This window comes from Octodon degus, unplaced genomic scaffold, assembly GCF_000260255.1.
Source record: "Octodon degus isolate 3935 unplaced genomic scaffold, OctDeg1.0 scaffold00078, whole genome shotgun sequence".
NCBI classification, from domain to species: Eukaryota; Metazoa; Chordata; class Mammalia; order Rodentia; family Octodontidae; genus Octodon; species Octodon degus.
In genome coordinates, this window is record NW_004524654.1 from 5683364 (window position 1) to 5704446 (window position 21083).

At 36.1% G+C, this 21083-nt stretch overlaps 1 protein-coding gene across 1 annotated transcript; it reads right to left on the minus strand.

Annotated features, from left to right (window-relative positions):
* Positions 1 to 4767: 4767 nt before the first annotated feature.
* On the minus strand, positions 4768 to 20880 carry Mdh1 (malate dehydrogenase 1). Its single transcript, XM_004636159.2, has 9 exons — positions 20772 to 20880; positions 14847 to 14945; positions 14349 to 14445; positions 12569 to 12744; positions 11539 to 11661; positions 7347 to 7523; positions 6541 to 6654; positions 5950 to 6039; positions 4768 to 5104 (listed from the first exon to the last, which is right to left on the minus strand). The coding sequence occupies exons 1-9, from the start codon at positions 20772 to 20774 to the stop codon at positions 4979 to 4981; spliced, it is 1005 nt and encodes a 334-aa protein (XP_004636216.1). The 5' UTR covers positions 20775 to 20880; the 3' UTR covers positions 4768 to 4978.
* Positions 20881 to 21083: the final 203 nt, after the last annotated feature.

The following is a 21083-nucleotide window of genomic DNA, read 5'->3' on the forward strand; positions in this document are numbered from 1 at the left end:
CCATTCACCCTACTTGTTGCATTTATTCCAGGATGCCCATTCATGTTGATATCTTCATTAAGAGAATGTATGTGGTTTGCTATTTCTCTAGGTTATTTTTGAGTATTTTTTATAGTACCAGTTTTGTGGTTATGAATTGCTCAATGTGATTTTTACTCTTGAAGGTCTTAATTTCTCCAGGAATTTTCAAAGCTTTTTTTTTCAGGATATATTAATCTGGGTTGAAAGTTGTTTTCTTTTAGGGCTTAAAGAACATGGCTTTCATGAATTTGAAGATTTATGATGAGAAGTGTGCAGTAAGTCTATTAGATTTGTTGTTTTACTCCAACAGCTTTTAAAATTCTATCCTTCTGGGCTTTTTACTATGATGTGCCATGAAAAACGTGTTTTCCTATCATGGTCATTTGCAGTTCTATATGTCCCCCTTATTTATATGCTGAATTATTTCCACATATCTGGAAAGTTTTCAGCCTTGATTTTTATAAAGAAAGTTTTTAAATGCCGTTTTACATCTTCTATTTTTTCTAATTACAATTATTTCTAGTTTAGTCTTTGTATCATCTAGCTGTTGCTGGATTCAATTCTTATGATTTCTTTTTGTTTTTGTGGTTTGCTATCTCTGAGTAAATGGCCACTCTCATCCTCCTTATTTTCTAGTTCTGATACTTTCTCCCCACAGTCCTCTCTTCTGCTTCCCATACTTTCAAATGAAATTTTTATCTCCTAGATTTGCTTGCTGTAATTCTTTGCTAAGCTTATCATGCATATTTTGCATCATTTTGGTTACCTCAGTTAGCTTTTTGTGTCATGTCTTATTTAAGCTCATGGATCATTTTGGTTAGCCCATTATCTGTTTAGTTACACTGTATTTGAGCTCACACAACCCTTTATTGATATGACTTTTCTTTTTTGATTTTTTGTTTCTTCTTTTATCACTCTGAACAGTTCAGTCATTTTGATTTTTTATTTCATCCCAATGGATGCCCATCGAATCAACTTTTGGGAGTTAGGAGGTTTGAGAAGCATTTTTTTGCCTTGTTTCTCTTGTGTCTTTGTGTGTGTGTGTGTGTGTGTGTGTGTGTGTGTGTGTGTGTGTGTGCGCTGATGGTTAAAGACCAATTAGTGTGGGAAGACTGCTGATAGTTACTACCTTCTAGTCATGGCTTTATTTGCATTTTGGTATTTGTCTATCTCTTTGACCTATTCAGTTTAACAGGATCATACCTGGTCACTGTGTTACAAGAAGAGAACCCTCCTGGTTATATTGATGTCAACATACATCAACCATTAAAACTTGTTTTAACAATTTGATCCTTTTACTAAGGTTCTATACAGACTGTAATAAACTGTACTAGCCCTTGTCCTTGGTTCTCTGGACCCCTTTCCACCTGTAAGAGATCTACCCTCGGTCTTCTGTATCCTTCCTTTTTCTTGTAGTTTGCACTTTCCCTAATGTGACGAGAGATACCATATGTATTCAAGTTTATATGTCTGATTTATTTCACTAAACATCATATTTTCTAGATGTATCCATTTTCTTACAAATGTCTCAAATTTGTCTTTCTTTATAAATGAGTAGTATTCCATTATACATAGACACCACACTTTCTTTATTCAATCAACTTTTGATGGGTATATGGGCTGTTTCTAGGATTTTTGTATTATAGAATTGTGCTTCTATAAACACTGGTATGTGTGTGTCACTGTAATATGCCTCAAATTCTCTGGGGGAAGACGTATGGAAGTGGAATATCTGGGTGCTACAGAATTTTTAATTGTTGGAATAATTTTTATAGCTAGAGTGAAGATACAGCATTGAGGGGTTTGAACAAATATTTATGGGAGTGGCAGAAAGGATACAGAAGAAAAGTGAAATTGGAGATAAAGGGATGTTCTAAGAATGTTAATGTGTTGGTTATCTTATGCTTGGATCCTCTATACACAATTTTGGTGAGGTTTACCATGACTTTTCATGAAATTATTGTTTATATTAAAGCACTGGTTACTTCTTATTCTCCTTTGCACATATACAAACACTTCACATGTAATCTAGATGAAAGAAGAGAGGAAGAGAAGGAAGATACCAGAATAAGGGACAGAGGAAAAGAGAAGATAAAACAAGGGACAAGAAAAAGAAATACCTCCCAATCAAAATTCCCATCTGGTTGCAACCCAAAGTTTAAGTGTCTTCACGGTTTATTTTATATTTCAATGTGAGCACAACTAATGATCACTTTTCCCAGGCTCACATGCAGAGAAGTTTTGACCTGTAACAGGATCTGGATGGATTTCTGGGCTGGTTCTTCTACCTTCTCCAAGTGTCATTATGACGTCAAGTTACTTCTCACCCTTCTCAGTTGCAGTCCAGTTCACTTTGCCTTTTATTGCTTGTCCCTGACCCTCATGCCTCTTCATGATTTGCTCAATTGTCTGCCCATGAGCAAGGAAGCTTGTTGGTCTGGATGACACACAAGTGCCACCTCTCCACTGCAAGTTGCACTCTGGATGTGGCTAACTGTAGGCCTTTGCTTCTATCCCAAGATCTTACCCCCTCAGCGAATTTGAGGTGCAGGGTGGTTGGCCCAGCACCCATTTCTCTATTGACTTCAATCAAGGCTCTCTCCATCCCTGCTCCTTTCCCTTCATGGAAAATCCCACAGCCATGTCTGCATTCTCCCTCCACAAACCTCCTGCTAAGCATGCCACTGGATGCCTCTGGCCAGTGCTCTCCATCTGTAATCCTTCCCCATTGATTCTCCCCAACCTCCAATTTTGGAGCCTGGTGGAGCCTCATCCCTGTCCAGAAGTAGGTGATGGGCAGTGAGTAGAATGTCATGTGGGTACAACACTCCAGTGTTTAGAAAAATGAATGAGTGACTATTCCTGGGCCAGGTTGGTCTCTTATCTCCCCAGAGTCTTACCACATGAATGCTGCCTACTCACATAGTCCCTAAAGTGCAGTTTTCTTAGAATTCAAGCTAGTGTCATTTCTCATATACTCCTTGACAGCTTTGTTTCTCTGATACCCTGGTTTGTAAGTATTTCACTCCTTCTGTTCCTTTTCCCAAAGGGGAGGATAGAAAGGTTTAATTTCAGTGGCTTGTTTGCTGCTAGAGTGCAGGCTTCCTCCCATAGAACATTAGATGCTGTCCCAAGTTGATGCATGTGCCAAACCTGGGTGCAAGTGGTACTGTGATCCTGACGCAGTCTGGCTTTCATCTGTAAACCTCCCTAGTAACTCCTCCCATGGGTCTGGTGAGTTACACTTCTATGTTCCCTCTGCTATCTGGCTTTTCCACTCCCATTTTAGCACGGCTGTACTTTTGTGGTGCATATCTCAGAGACTTCCTCCTCCTCTTGCCACTTAGCCATGAAGGGACTCCAACTATGAGAAAGTTTATCATGGAAATTTCCCAGCTCAAGCCTGGTGGCATGGTATCACCCAGGTTTCTTCTAGCTTGATTAAAAAAGTAGTCTACAAATTTAGGTTACATTTTATGTTATATAGGTCTTGCTTTATCATGGTCTTAACCATCCAGCAGAAAAGTATAAAAATGAGGTATAAAAAGTAAAGCCATATTAATATGCTGAGCTGTAAAAGGCTCAAGTCAACAATTTCTGACTTTGCCAGCCATGCGGATAACCCACTACTATTTTGGACTACTGGACTATATTGGATTACTTTGCTGAATTCACCTACCTACAATATTTAAATGGAAATGGAATACCCATCTCTGACAAAACTAAACAAAAAGGGGGACACAAATAAAGGACCATTTTGTAGTGAAAAAAAATATATCTGTATGTACAAAATAGTTACAACAGATATAGAGCTACTTTCTCTTAGTTCAATGAGAAGAAAGATTTGTATTAATAGTGTTTAGACAAGATATCGTATCTGCATCTTATACTATTAATAACTGCTATGAAGACAATATACAATGTCTTAATTATTGTACCTGTCCTACTAACCTGTTTTGAAACTGTCACAATGCAATTTCTTTCTCGATAAAATATATATAAAAAAAGGAGCCTCTAAGGAGTTGGTAGGTACAGTGAATAATGCTGGTGCTCTCACTGAACTGCTTTTCACATCTTTGAATTTTCTTTTGCCTATAACATCCAGCCCCTGTAGTTCTTCCTGGGCTGCTAAAGAGTTTGCTGGCAATGCAGAGAGCAAGTGTGGCTGAGAATTATTCTCTACTTACTCCCCTACAATTCAGGGGTATGGAAGTGTGAAAGCTGTAGGCTCCCTGCCTTAGGAGTTCCTTAATATACTCAGGCTGGAGCCAGGCTTGGCTACATGTACTGGTGTATTTTCATTCTCCTTCCTGCCCTTGCTTCCCCTCTTCCTAGAGACATCTTGTGTGTGCACTACCTGAACAAATCACATAGACTAATTCATTATGATGATATAGGTTTTCCTATCCTATTTAAATATAAAATAATATTTAAATATATTATTTTTAAAGCGGAGATTCATGCTTTATTCTGTTAATACTTTCCAATTTTATTTTCTTCCCCCCCTTTTTAGATGTGAGTCTTGCTATGTTATCTAAGCTGCCTTAAACTTGTGATTCTCATGCCTCAGTCTCCTGAGTAGCTGGGATTATAGGCACATACCATCAAGGCATCTGTCTTCCCTTATCACTTTTTTTAAACAATAAGAACCACAAAAATTACAATCTTTTAAACAACCTGGGAAATAAGCAAGTTTGTTTTCTGAATAAGTACTAAATATTAGCTAGTAATTCAGTCTCAGCCATGTTCACTTGAATATATTTTATTGAGAATACGGCACTAACAGCATGATGACAGACTTTTACTCACAAATGTGTACCAAGCAGCACACAAACTTTAAAATGTGTTACTTTTCACAAGTAATTTTTAAGTATAGCATCATTTGGTACTACAGTCAAAGACGACATTTAGATTCCTCAGTTTTGGGGCATTTGGTAACATCAAAATGCTTGCCTAGTCATGCTGAAGAAAGAAATTCAAAAGCAGTTTCTTTTTCTTCTGCCAATTCCTTTGCAGTAAGATCCATCTTCTCACGTGAGAAGTCATTAATAGGGAGACCTTCCACAAACTTCCAGGTCTTATTCTGTTTGGAAATAAAGAGATTTATAATGAAACTACAATTGATCTTCTAGCAAGAAACAACCTAGTATAAATATTCATATCTAGAAGTGTGCCACTTTAAAGTCTGATTTAAAAAAAGTAAATAATCCACATTTATTTTTTCAGTGCTGGAGATCAAGCACAGGGCCTTTCTGCATGAAGGTAAACACTGTACCATGAAGCAAACCATTAACCAGGAATCCAAATCTTAATTAACACATAATTATTCTACTAAGCTATCTCCCTGGCCCAATTAACACATAATTCTATATAAAAAGCCAACATTTGAATCTAAAATCCATCAAATCTTGAAAAATTATTTAAAAAACCCTAACATTAGTTAATCAGGTTATAATAAAGAACAACACTACTGAGGATCACTATATCATTTAGAGATAAGTACAATCTGATATTAAGGGAAGTAATAATATATCTAGGAAGTGTTGACTCTTGTGCTGTAATTTATCTTCAATCTTTTTTTTTATATTAACCATTGTTTTTTTTTTATTCATTATTATTTATTACATTTATTTATTGTGTGTGTGTGTGGCCAGCTCAGCCCACCAGGGGGCGGGTCTGGCTGGCATGTGGTGCTGGGGATCGAACCACGGTCCCTGTGCTTTGCCAAGCTTGTTTCAAGTAGGTGCTTTAGACCACTGAGCCATCTCTCCAGCCCCTCTTCAATCTTTTTGATAAACTGAAGTGACAGACATAAAAAAAGATAATAAGAAAGAATGCTTAATTTAGTAAAAGACTAACTTTGTAAGTCAAATTATTCCATTTTTGAGAAAAAATATGTAACGACTTTCCCCCCTCAAAACACGTTACCTTGATTACAACAGGGAATGAATAGAGCAGATCATCAGGAATACCATAGCAGTTGCCATCAGAGAAGACACCCATGGACACAAACTCTCCCTTAAAAAAACAAGTTATACGTTCTCACAGGGCACAGAGATTATTTTACCAGTTAACACATGAACTAATAAAATTAAACCAGGTGATTTTCTTACTATGTGCATAATTTCATTACTGTAAAGGAATGATGACCAACACCTGGCATTTCTATCACAAGATAACTTTCATGCATTTTATCTCACTCTACTACTCCAAATTATATGTGAAGTAGGTCAGAGAAACGTAATTCTTATTATAAACATGAGGAAGCTGGCCCAAAGCTGACGTGAAGGAGAAAATGGTTTTCCATATAAAATCTCACTTATTCCTCACAATTGTGTGGTATCACGTAACATGACAAACAACTCAGAAAGGTTAAGTGATTTTCTGAAGGTTACTTGGTTTGCAGGCAGGTGGGCTAGAAATAACCTAGTTGGCTTGACTGTGGAATAGGGGCTTTATACTTTATAGTATTGGAGAATAAAAATAAAGAGTGGCCTGTGCACATCACTGAGTTCTCACCTCTGGGGTTCCAAACCAGATGTCTCTGATGTGATCTGCGATGGCTTTTGCAGCAGACATCGCACTGGATAGTTTCCGAGCTTTGATGACAGCCGCGCCACGCTGCTGCACAATCTAGGTAGAAGCAGGCAGAGGCGCCACTGTTATTTGACTGTGCTAGCAAAATATTCATCAGTTCCAAGCTGACACTGAGGTGAAAACCTACAATCATAGCAAAAATATGTCTTCTCCAAAATCATGCAATTACCTAGTCTTGACCTTATTAACCTAATTGACTTATAAGCGCCATCAGCAGTCACACCAAGTTTAAGAGAAATCTAATCAGATTTAAGAGAAATACAGTAATTAGACAAATGACTTCTCTCTCAAATTGTGACCTGTTTGAAAAAATTTCTTAGAAAAAATGAAATAGCTTCAGAGTTTTTTTAAGACACTCACTTTTTGAAGAAAGAAAAGTACAAACTCCCATAGGATATTTAACATACTTTATATAAGGAAATGGATCTTGGTTAAAACAAAACAAAAGAAAACAAACCAGAAAAATCAGATGATTAGACTGTGGTCCAATTTTTCCCACTTTTGACAATCAATTTCATTTGCTCTATAACAGGTCAGATCATATTGGATTGTGACTGGCTTTGTGAAATACCAAAAGAACATACGCAGTCCTCACAGCAAATACAAAAGACCTGCTCTCTATGAGGTTTCCCTTCCATTGGTTGGGGACACACTTAGGTCAGCAGTGTGGCGTGTCTCTCCAGAGTTATTTATGCTTGGCTGTGAAACTGACTCATGACTTCTCTTACCGTGATGAAGTCTCCCTTGAGCCAACTGTCATCTTTCAGAGCTTCATAAACACCAACTTCCTTTCCATGCAATTTCACTTTGGCGTGGTTGACATCTGGATATTGAGTTGAGGAATGGTTTCCCCAGATGATGACATTCTTTACATCATCAGCAGTCACACCAAGTTTCAGAGCAATCTAATCCAATTTAAGAGAAATACAGCAATTAGAGAAATGACTTCTCTCTCAAATTATGACCTGTTTGAAAAAGATTTCTTAAGAATAAAAATGAAAAAGCTTCAGAGTTTTTTTTCTACATAATTTTATTGATAAATAACAATGAGACAGTTTCAAATCAAATTGGTAGGACAGTTTCAATAATTAACACATTGCATACGTTCTTCCTAGTGGTTAATTGCTGTACAACATGCAGACATGATATCCTATTTACAAACACCATTAGAAAAAATCACTCTATTCATTAAGAGAATGTAACTATATATCTATCCTAACCACTTTGAATATACAGATACAAAATGGACATACATCTGTATACCCTTTTTTGTTAAGCTCTGTTATTTGAATATTATAGGTGTGTAAACTCAGCAAAATATTCTAAAAGAGTCCAGTAGCCCATAATAGTATTGGGTCTTCCGCTTGACTGGCAATGTCAGAAATTGTTGACCTGAGTCCCCTACAGCTCAGCATAACAGCATGGCTTTACTTCTTATATTTCGTTTTTATACTTTTCTGCTTTTGTTTTTTGAGACAGAGTCTCACACTGTAGTGCAGACTGACCTTGAGCTCACTGTAATCCTATTGTCTCAACTTTCCAAATTCTGGGATTACAGAACTTGTGGTGTATCACCATGCTTGGCTTGCTTCTGAAATTTTAAGACTATCACAAATTATACTGATTTACAAAAAATGCAAATTTCATTGCTTGGTAATTGCATAAAATAGCTTCATAGTGTTAATGAAATATTTTGGGCAGAATTTTTAAGTAGAATATCAATGAAGACAGACTATCTGACAGTTTGTGTTTAACTTATTGGTATAGTAGATTTATCAGATATAAAGCAACAACTATGTGATCTTTGTTTTGTTGATAAAGCTTACATGGAGATAGCTCATTGGCACTTCAGAGAAATCAGGTGCTTTAGGTACTTTCCCCATATTTAGGTGAAAAAATATATTTACTTTTTTTGGTACCAGGAACTGAAATCAGGACCTTGAGCTTGCTAGATGGGCACTTTGCCACTGAGCTATATCCCTGGCCCTACAGAAAATTCTTATAATAAAGCAAAACAAACCAATTTTCAATAGATCTTATATATGAAATTTTAGAGTAGAAAGAGACTTACATTATCCAAGAATAACCCCATTTGCTAGGTTAGGATGCAGAAGAAAGAGGTATAAATATATACCCATATATGTATCCATCTACATAGATACATGTACCTTGAGTTATGTTATATTCTGAAATTATTTTAAGTTGAAAATAATTTAAGTGGAAATGAATTTAATACACCTAACCTGGTGAACATCATAACAACCAAGCTTTCTTTAAATGTACTCAAAACATTTATTTTAATGTACAGTTGGGCAAAATCATTCTAACACAAAGCCTACTTTATAAAAAAGTGTTAAATATATTATTTTAAAATATTTATAGATTTATGAATACCCACATCTATATTACCTTGGGCAAGTAACCCAAGATGCTTTTAATCAAGAACTTAAGAGCTCATAACCACTCCGAATGTCAGATTCAACTACTCTAAAGTAAAATGAAGATAAAGTGCCTCAAGGCCTCCCCCTCGCCCACAAGTCTCCTTGGCATCCTTTACTTGCTTTGTTCATGCTGCCTACCCCCTCTTGCTCCTTTGATCTCTTTAGCTAATCTAGTTCTGTCTGGACAGCAAAGGCCAGGTACTTTGCACTCAACAGATGTCATTTTATCATTCGTGTTAGAGCTAGTCTAAATTAACATGCACTCAGGATAACTGTTCCTTGATTCTTAGACACTTTTCATGTCTGTCATATAGATCTGTTAAAGACTTTGACTAATTCCCCAGCCCTAGTAATTTTCTTCCCCCTCATACCAGCCAACTGGTATCACTGTCAAATTACCTTGTCAGCAGACATACATAGAGCTCTGGTTTGCAACTACAGGGGAGTGCTACAGGTGATAAAGAGTTACTATGCAGCTAAGACTTCTACGTTTTAAAACAAGTTACATAAAACCAGTCAACATTCATGTAAGAAAAAGTTAACTTTGGGTTTATTATTGTCTCATTGGGTAAACAACTTTTACAAGGGGGAAAAACTCCTTCTTCAAAAACTCCTTAAAAGCTCTCTCTGTGCCAGAATGACATGTTGAAACAGTGCCTAACCAAAGGCCTGTGAAGACCGTGAAAGTGTGCCAGAAGGGATGGTTAAAGTCTGATGAGATAGCTTTCCCCTCTCGGCTCATTCTTGACTTTTGCCCTCATAAGAAAAACCATTTCAGGCCCTGGGACAAAACAGCACTTGGTAATACCTCTGGAAGCAGAATACTCCAATGTATACCTCTAACAAAACCTCAGATGAAACAACAGAAAGAGATGTCAGAGTTGTCATTTTACCTTTTATCCCCTGTAAGAACTAAGTAAGTAACAAAACAGCAATGAAGAATTGACAACTGCAACTCATACAACATCTTGCCTCCAGTCATTCAAATAAACTCCTGTTTCTTCCCCAGATTGTGTTCACAGCCTAAGCTAAATAAACCTCAGGGAAATATTTATAGTATTTTACTATCCAATGACCTTCTAAATTAGCTGGAATGTTGAGGGCAGTGTTCCTAAGGTGTGGCTCTTTCCAACTTCAGGCTGTGTATTGCTTAATAAAAACAAAATCAACAACCATTCTACAGTTAACTTTTATTGTATGAGTATTTGACAGATACCCTGCTAATGGCTTACAATGGATCTTATTTCATAGTCACTTTTGAGGTTGATACAATTATTATTCTATTTTATAGCTTGACTATGCTTTCTCAAGGTCACAAACCAGGAAGTAGATTAGGTCTCCTGATTGAGAACACGCACAGGGGCTTGTTTTGAGTCAGGCAAAGCTAGGAGGTTCCATCATTTACCAGCTACATCATGTGGAGTGGTTCTCTCACCTCTCTGGGACCCAGGTTTCCTATCTATAAAACAACTATAATAATGAGATATATCTTATAGTTATTACAAAAACAGAATGAAAGATATTAGGCATTCAGCTTATATTCGAAGCTTAACAAATGTAAAATCTTTTCTCTGTCATTCAGGAATTGAAAAGTTAAGTCTGAGTTTAAGACAGAGTTCCCTTAACTTTGACCTTATGTCATCTTCTGGTTAAAAATTTTCTTGACACTAAATAAAGATGTCATATGTAGAAGAAAAGCACATCTGCCATATGTGGCAGTGATGACCTAAGGATGAAGAGGGGTGGCTAGAAAAGTGCTAGGGAAAAGGAAAGAGGCTATGTCTGAGAAGTAAAATTTTCACCTGACTCCCAAGGGCACCACGACCAGTTAGAGCTGAGCAATCCTAGGAAATGAGCCTGTATGTATGGCCTGGTTTCTAATTTTTTGAAAAGCTATTGTTAATTTCCTGGTCCTCAACTTCTTGGCATATTTTTCTGAGGTTCCAAAGGGTAAAAAAATTACAACAATTTAAATCTTGTTTCTTAAGTAGTGAAAATAGGGAATTTTATGGACACATATAGACTATGATATAAAATTGGAAACTAACTAAATATTATTAAAATTAAAATTTGAACTTCATTGCTTAGCTGCAAGGAAAAAGCAGAATAACCCAAGTACACAAACAACTTTCCTCTTATAATCTCACAATCTGAAAAATTTAAATTATGTAGTATCGAGTGAATTACTTATACTAGTAACTAATGCTAATTTCCAAGAGAATAGCAATAAGTCCATTTCATTATCATTAGCAATTAAAATATAGTTAAAAAAACAAAATTAAGTGTGAATTTCAGCTTCTGGCCCTTAGAATATATTTAAACATTGTCAAATATATTTAATTATAATTTACCTTTAATAAAAGGAATGGTTTCCTACTACATAAACAGAAAAAGAAAAAGAGTAGAATTCACTGATTTTAAAAGCATTTTAAAGCTGAAAATTTGCACCATTTAAGATTTGAAAAGACATTTTTCTTACTTGAGATTTAGCTCTGTTGTGATCCAAACGGGTCAAGCAACTAAAGTTCTCTTTAGGGATGGATGGAGCTGACTTAGAGGCAGTCAGGCAGTTGGTATTTGCTGGATTTCCCACAACAATCACCTAGGATACATGGGAGGCACAGAAGTTATAAACTATATTTTTATTAAATAAATTATCTTAGATTTTGACTGAAAATGTGTAATAAGTAGATTACATATTAAGTTTGTATGAGATAAATATATTTTAAAAAACCATTATAGTATGTAGATGTTTATTCTGTTTTCTAAAAACTTTGCTTGCCTTGTTAGTATTTGGTGTGACTAAACTAGTTTTTGATAGAGCTGTTATACACATATAAATCATTTTCCACTTAGCAATGTTTAGATGTATATTTTGTTTTTGTGCCAACAGAGCTAGAGTATGTATCTACCTACCCCTCTACATACACACTCAAAAATCCAAACAAGGGCTAGGGAGATAGCTCAGTAGAAAAAGTGCCCTGAGTTCAATCTCCAGTCCTGAAAAAAAAAAAATCCAAACAAAAAACTTCTAGTAATTTAAGACTCTCTATATATCAGTTTGATTTATTCATGTAATTTTCCTTTTATTTGAAAACAATTTATCTGTATGATTAGTAAGTATTCCTCCAACTTGCCTCATTTTAAAATTTCCTGGGCTTCTTGCTGAAAGAAGAAGAAGACTGATCTTTCTCCACAATCACCTATGTAACTCTAAGCGTCTGAACAAGTACTTCCACATAGCAAAAAGGCACCAGAAAGTTGTCTTCTTTATAACTTAAAGAACCAAAACTAAATTTACACGTCATAGTAGTGAACAAATTTTTTGAGTACTTGTGCTTATAGATTTCTGTACTTACATAAAAAGATCTGGAAAGGGAGATCTATACTTACTGAACTTTACATAGAATTGGGAGGACAAAAGGGGTCAACAATTTTCACTTAAATGCTAAAAGTACAAGTTTCAAATTCAAGTAATGAAAAATCTAACAAAATACAGTACTGATTACCTTAACTGACTTTTTGGCATATTTATCCAAAGCTGCACCCTGGCTTTTGAAGATTTTTACATTTGCTTTCAGTAAATCTTTCCTCTCCATGCCTTCCCTTCTTGGCATGGAGCCCACAAGAACAGCCACATCCAGGTCTTTGAAGGCGATTTCTTCTTTATCCGTTGCAATAACATCTGTGGACAATATTCAGAACTCCTTAAATATCCAAGTCTGAAGTTTTACTTTTTACACTGAATCTAGTCATTCATTCTTAAACTCCGTAGCCAGTTGTTTACTATTACACCTTACATTGATTGATTGCCCTTTCCAGGACATATCATCGTAGAAATGTCAACAAATTTATTTTCTTATTTCAATTCAAAAATTCTTTTATCTTTCCTAATCCTATATAGTGCAAGGTAGACCTTTCAAAATGACATCTGTTATTCACATTTATTACCAAAGATAACATAAAGAGCAACTCATTCACTGAACCTTTAAATCATATTAACTTCAAGGTCTAAGATGCCAATCACAAATTCAATATGGTAAATGTTTACTGAGTAGTATGCTAGAGATAATGTTAAGAGAGTTACATTATTATAAATTTTATCTTCTGATTTTACAGATGAAGGCACTGAGGTTTACAAAGATTAGCAACTACCATAATAAGATAGTAAGGTTGTAATTCCAGTCTGTCAGTACAGAGTTCAACTACTTTGCCACAATGTCAGTCTAATAAACATACACAATTTGCTGTTTGATTAAAGAACATGTATCTTTGGTCTCCTTTGTTGACTGTATTAAAAAGGCCATGACTGCTATTGGCATATTATTGGTACATTTTTAAGCCAAGGAATTTGTGTTAGTCAGGCTTTTTAAGTCCCCCACTGAGCATAAGCAGAAACACCAGTATAGGACACAAATACACAACTTTTTCCCAGTCATATATCCATACTCGCTAAACTTTCCATTTGCTACCATATCCCAAGCTACCAGAGAGTAAGTTTGCCCCAGAAGACCCAATAGAAGAGACTCAATAGTGAAGGGAATGCTAATGGAAAAAAGTAACAAAAGTTGATTTGGAAAAGTTGTCTAAAGAAAGGGAGCCAGAAGAAAAGTTGAGGCTCAGTCACATATTCTTTTATAGAACTATGCAACCAAATGATTCAGATGGTAGAATTTCTCTTCCAGTAAATGTTTATTGAACTGATAAATGAATTTCAAGGAAAATTTTTCTTGGGAAATAAATACATTGTTTTCTGCAAACTTCTATAAGAGTTATCTTAATCTTTACCAAATGAAAAAGATCACAATCAAAGTATATAAAGAAAACTATTCGAGTTAGTTTATAATCTAACCTGATAGTTTAACAAAGTTTTCAATCAAATGTAAGACTTCTCTGTTACATTTGAATATAGTTCAGTGATTCTTAAAGGCACTTAGTTGAATTCTTGTGGGTTTTCTCAAAATAGCTGGAACATAGTTAAACAAATTTATACTATATCTCATCCTGGCAGATGGAATGGACCATACACAAATGATCAACCAATTTCTAGGATACAGTCTCAGTTGTATAACACTTGTGCAGTATTTTACTCAATTAGTAAAATAAACTACATATAGATATGTTGAGGAAAAAGCGGCCATTTACTTGGCATTGACCATTTCTCATGTTTATCCTTATTCCTGGAATACAAGATAAACAGTAGTTCAAAAACAAAAAGTTTTGTGAAAAATCTAATTGGGAATCTTTAAACATCAGAGGATACTATAAAATCCTTCCTTTCCAACTCACCTTTCAGGAGGGGGAGAGCACAATCTTGCAGTTCCATTAGGACCCCATCCAGAACACCCATCATGGGAGTGATATCTAACAGTACAAGCACTATAGGCTGCCAAAAAGCAAAGACAGCATCCATCAGTGTAGATCATGCCACTTAGCACAAAAATGCCATTTTGCAGTTTTTGTTTACATGCATATAATGCCCATTAATGAATGGTAATAAATACTTTAATATCTCAGGTATCTAAGACTATGCCACTTTCAGATGACTGCCATCACCGGTTGCACCAAGTTAACGTAAGTCCTTGGAATGATTCTGATTTTTAAACTGTTTTTAGTGCCTGGAAGAATGCATATAAATACTTCACCAGCTTTCATGTATAGTAACATGCCTATTACACTTATCAGGGCTACCTATCTCTTCACCACTTTATGATTTATTTGCCATTAAATACAGTTTTATTAATGATATTCTCACACTAATGCCAAGAGTTTGAGACATGCCCCTACCTGGTCTTTACCAAAGACAGATCCATTTCCGATGCTGTACAACAGTGAATATGCAATTTGACCAGCTGCTCCAGTCACAAGGACTCTGATTGGCTCAGACTATAAAGAAAGAGATCCATTCAGATTATGTTAAAAGCGTTATTTTATCTTAGGGATTCAGGATTTTAATAAGGCAAGCATATACATTAAAAGCAAACATAAAACTTAAAATCTCTTTGTATTACATTAGAAAACTAACACGCTTGTTCTAGAAAATACAGTATGCATAATTGACAAATATGTCCTTCAGCTACATATTTTATGTGGTATTATATAACTCTCACTCTATCAGGTGCACCAAGTGTTACTCTGTATTTTCTACATGATTGTATCCATCTTTTAAGGGATATTTTATTACTGAAACAGCCTAACAATGTTGATGTGCGCAAAACATGGTTATACCAACCCTGGACAGCCTGGAGAGCCTTACAAATCCTTATTATGCAAATCCCCTATTATCTGCTCTCTAGACTCTTTCACATCACCCTGAGGAGTAACAGTGGTTAAAACTTTCCATTTACACTGAACCAAACTTTAAAGAAAAAAGAAAAAAAGAGCATTAACTACCCAAAAGAAAACTAAGCCTTTCTTAGAAGAAAAAATTACTATCTGGATTACAATAAATTATAAGTAATGAGAGCAACATGTAGGGAAAGTTGACAACCTGATTTCAAAGGAAATTTATTTTTGAAAGGATGACATATAGGAAGAGCATGACAGTCATAATATTGAGAAGTAGCCTTACAGATCAAGAGACTCAGAATGAAGATATAGGAAGAAAAATATTGAGATTTAGAGTGAGGAGCCTGAGTCATTTAAATAAGGTTAAATTAAGCTCAGAGAATTTTAAAACACAGAATCAAGGTGAACTTTTCTTTTTCTCTGACAATGTTTGGTGCATGTGGCTCTACTCCATCACCTCTATCCCTTCCTACACAGAGAAATGCCAAATGAATTGACTGGGAGGAATAGCAGTGTTTGGATTGTTTTTATTAAAAATTCTGTCTTCTACATGAATCATGCATCTAAAATGGATTTTTTTTTTTTTTTTTTTTGGCTGGCTCAGGCTGCCTTAAGGGCAGGTCTGGTAAGGCAGGTGGAGGTGGGGATAGAACTGTGGTATCCTGTGCCTGACTGCATTTGCGTGAGCAGGGGGTTAAACAACTGAGATAACTGCAGGCCTCCATGCATCTGAAATGGAAAGAGGATAGATGACCTTGAAGGATCCTTTCAACCTTCTAACACTAAGCACTGAGGTCATCAGCACTCAGCAATGTGGTATTGAAAGAAATCAAAGGAAAAAAAATAATATTGGGAAAAAAGTATCAACTGTTACAGAAAAATAAATCGAGCTGGCCATGGTGGTACTGGGGAGGCTGATGTAGAAGGATCTCTATAAATTTGAGGCCAGGTTGGAAAACACAGTGAGTCCAAGGTCAATCTGAACTACACAGTGAGACCGTGTTTCAAAAATCCCATGCCATACTGGCCAAAACAGGGTGTGATGGTGCACACTTGTAATCCCAGCGCTGGGGAGGCTAAGACAGGAGAATCACTATGAGTCCAAGCTGTTTAGCGAGACCCTGTACCAAATAAATAAATAAATACATAAAAGATTAAAATATATATATAAAAAACCAAAACACCAAACCAAACCAAACAATTACACAAAAAACCCTGATGATTGTAGACTACTGGTGCCTTTCTTCCTCAGAGGTGGGACCAGCATGGGAATAGAAAACAAACAAATCCCCTGTGAAAACTATGGAGAAAGTTTCTTCCTGAACTTGTGTCTCTTCATCTTTTCAGCAACTTTTACTCATTACTTTGTATCTTCAAATATACAAGATACATTAATTTTTAAGTCAGTATAAAAATAGATATTTATACTCCAAAAAGACTAGATATATAAAGATTACTCTCAATGTATATGGTTATTTCTTATTATGTTAAAGTATTTATATTCTTATCTGTCATTAGTATTTACAGAAAAATCTTAAATGGGCTATACATGCTTTTTATTTGTCATTTTCCTTTCTCCCTTGAAGTTAAGTAGAGAGATAAGGAAAGAGAGGAAGAAATCATTCCTCCTTTCCCTTTCAAATGTAAGGTCTTCAAGACTAGAAGCTCATCTGTTATATTTTAATTTTTTTGAGGGGAGTTCTACTTTATTATTTTTTTTAATTTTTATTTAATTTTATTTTTATTTTTTGTCAGAACCAGGGATTGAACTCAGGCTCTTGCACTTGTCAGGGAAGTGCTTATTCCACTGAGCTATCTCCCCAGCCCCTTCTACTTTATTTATAGCTGTATCTGAACTAACTAGAATACCTGACACAGGTGCACCTCAAATATTTCTCAATAGCTAGATCTTGAAAATATTACTACTCTAAAGATAGAAATGTATAACAATTATTTTAAAGTATATTGAACAACTGTTTAAAAAATTTTAAAAGGTATTATTCATATATACTTGCATTGAGAAGACAGAAAACTTAGATATCATAAATAATAATTTGAGCTATAAGCAAAACTATTTCACTAGTTCTAAGTTATAGTTTTGGGCTGGAGAGATATAACTCAGTGGCTTAAAGTGCCTCCCTAGCAAGTGCAAGGTCTTGAATTCAACTCCTGGTACTAAGTTATAGTTTCAACCAACAACTGATAAACTTATCTCATTCAATTCATACATGAAACAATATATCATTGAATTCCTAGCAGGTACTTGTTACTATTTTAGGCCAGGGAATCCATTAATAAACCTTCTGAATTTAGAAAAAGGATAAGCCCATTCTCTAAAATAGGGCTAGAGGCAGTGGAGGGAAGTAACGAAAGAGATGGCCTTTGGAGACGAACTTCTCTAGACTCATGTCCTGGCGCCACATCTCATTAGCTGTATACTTTTGGAAAGTTAACATCTATGTATTATTTCCACAGAGGAAAATGGAGAGATAATTGCAGATCCAACAAACTGCAGCTCTAAGGATTGAGATTAGTTTAGGTACAGAGCACAAAGAATAGCATAAAGCAAATATCACAGTTATAAGTTTCTGTCACAACAGAATTTTTCTCTAAGGATTCTTTTTTTGTTTGTTTTGGAGACAGGGTATTGCTAAATTGCCCAGGCTGGTCTTAAACTTGCAATTCTTTGGTCTTGGTCTTCTGAATAGCTGGGGATTAGGCTCCTCTAAGGATTCTTATAGCCAATGGCTCTCTGTTTACATGCCTATTACTCTTTACTAGGCTATGAAGAATCCTGCCAGGAGTCTTGCTTTCACTCAAATCCTTTACTCATACAGTGTTCAAAAAATATCCGTTGAATGAAAAAAAGGGTAACTAAAAACAAACATACTATACTCCGATGTAAGTAAGCTGGGTTAAAAAATGAGGAAAAACATATAGCTCTACCTATAAAAAAAATCTCTCAGAAAGTCAAGTAGATGACTAGAATAGAATAATGGAGTCAACTTTAGCTACTAAAAATATGTCCATAGTATCTCTTTGGTGTAGGGGTTGTAGCCAACTCCAATTTGCTAATTCTACCAGCAGTTTTCTTCTGCCTCTTTGGGTCAATTTTTTCATAAGTAATTTTATCTTGTTAAAGCATAGTATGAAGCCTAGTTAGTATGTGAATGACGATGGAATAAGTAAAGGAAGCACACATTTGGATCTTACTGTTCTTTTGCAACACTGTAGTTGAAAAGCAGGAAGGTGGGAGAGTCCTGTGGATATCTCACTATGCTACTGTGTGAAGACAGGTTACTATTCTTTGCTCAGATATCTGGGCAGTCTGCCAAGATTCAAGAAGTGATGTCTTCGCTCTAGGCAGGGCACTAATGACCTTCCTGCAAATGCAGGCTCTGTCTTGAGACTGTGCTATGGTCTCAGTTGCGAAGCTTGAATTTAACTATTTATTTATTTATTTATTTACTTTGCAGTACTGGAGATTGAACTCAGGACCCCGCGCTTGCCAGACAAGTGCTTATTCTAATGAGCTGTCTCCCCGGGCCCCTTCTTTCCATTATTAACAGAAAAATACATCAATTTCTTTCTTACTTCCTAATTTATATACATTTCTAATTTACATATATTTCTGTAATACAAAATACAAGTGGTGCCACAGTCCTTCAGCTATTTTCTATGAACTTTTTTTTTTTTTTTTTTTGGTGGTACTGGGGATTGAACTCAGGACCTTGCACTTGCCAGGCAAGCGCTTATTCTACTGAGCTATCTCCCTATGGAGTTCTTATAGCCACAAGCAAAGAATTTTCTCCTGTAGCCCCTTCGAATTGGTTTACAAAAGATGGCTCTTTTATAAATCACTAATTATTCATGCTCTTCTGAAGAGGAAGATTTTGAGTCATGTAAAACAGAAAACTGACAGAATTCTTCTTTATAGACAGTCTCTGTCTTACCTGATATCTTAGTGACCTTTCAGGAGTGAAGCCTGGCTTAAATCTAGTAAATAGCAAAAATAAAATAAGCATCTGGATTTCTCTGTAACTGTGGGAAAAAAGATCTTATGACCTGACCAAGTTACCTTTAAGATGAGATGAAATCTCCAAATTATCTTTCAATTTCACTAGTCTGAATTAAAAGATTAAAGCTATCAGGTAATTTACATACTGGCAACACAGCTGAGTTTATATTTGCAGTATGAATTTATATAGCATCATAGAACATCAGTTACTAAAAGTAAAAATTTAGCATGACTTAACTGAGTAATAATAAAATGGAATGTGACCTTGAGCAAATCATGTTCTCTCTGGGTCTCAATAAATTCAGGTTTCATCCAGTTCTAAAATTAAAAGCATCTCTGCTTTCTTGTTAAGACTATTAAGAAAGAAACCACTGAAACCATAAATTAAATGATTACATTACTTCATAAAACAACTAGGAAAACAATTACTGGGAATTAGTAGCTGTCCTTTGCCCACTTAGGACATTCAGTGCCCATGCTTTGAAAACATGTCTTTTCAGGTTCTGGAAAACTTCCAATTCATTCAAGCATTTTTCCACATTCTCCATTTTTAGTATTTTGAGATAAAGGAAGAAAAATACTTCCAAATATAAGTACAAGTATAGAAAAAATTTGCCTCAACAGGACAGTAAATGTCACCTTCAAAGAGCTCGCTGATTATACGTCACAGTTTCTGCACTCCCCCATCCCCCAGCCCTCTTGCAGCAGAGACAAGATACGCAGCTCTAGAGATTGCTTCAATGACAAGATGGTAAGGCTGTGTTACACTGAAAAGTAGTGGTGCTTCTGGAATTCAAAACATATAGAACAAGAAAGAACACCTGCACTAGTCATCTGACTAATGATGCTACTGTGTACTAACATTACAAAAGAAGATCAATGAAGAAGTTTTAAATAATATTTTGTTAAGTTAGATATGGAGGAAACACGTCTCATGAAAATGCAGATCGTAATTTGGCACATCCAGTGAACATAACCTTAACAGTAGAGTGCCTTTTGCAGTAAAAGGCTCTGTGACAAAAGCCCTTAAAATAGCACGGTTCAAGAGAAGGGGGTGGGGCGTTTAGAATGCAAATCTCTCAACGAAACCTCTTCATCCCTAGCGTGCCCTATTACAAACCTTCGGAGAAAACCATAATTCGTATTTTGTCCCCCGTTGTACCACAGGAGGAAAGCTGAGTTTCTTCAAGGGCAGTGATTTCTCCAGAGACTTACGAAAAGCCCCCAGGAGGAAAGCAAGCCCTTCCCAATCACTAGGTTATTGCGACAGTCTCCAACTGAGTGGGAACTGCTTTGCAAACGGCTCCAAGGTCAATGTGATGCCCTGCTCCCGACAAAAATCCTTCAAGTTCAAGAACTCTCACACCCACCCCAGAGGTAAGCAGAAGCCAGAGGCCCACACTCACCATGCTTGGGAACTGCGCGGACAATTCTGCACCTGCCGAACGAGCCTTGTAAGTCAGGTCACCTCTAGCTCAGAACTGAGTCGAGGAGCAAGACCTGTGACAGTCAAAAAAAAAAAAAAAAAGACTGCGTTCCCGATCGCAGTGCCCTCTGGGAAATGTAGTTTAGGCTGCCCAACTCTGGCGCACACTTTACGCATTTTCTGCAGTGTTGAACTACACTTCCCGAAAAGCAATTTTTTCTCACGTCCTTCTTCCTGCGCTATCTAGCCATTACAAAATAGTCCCCAAGGGTGAATCTCTGTGATTGGAGGA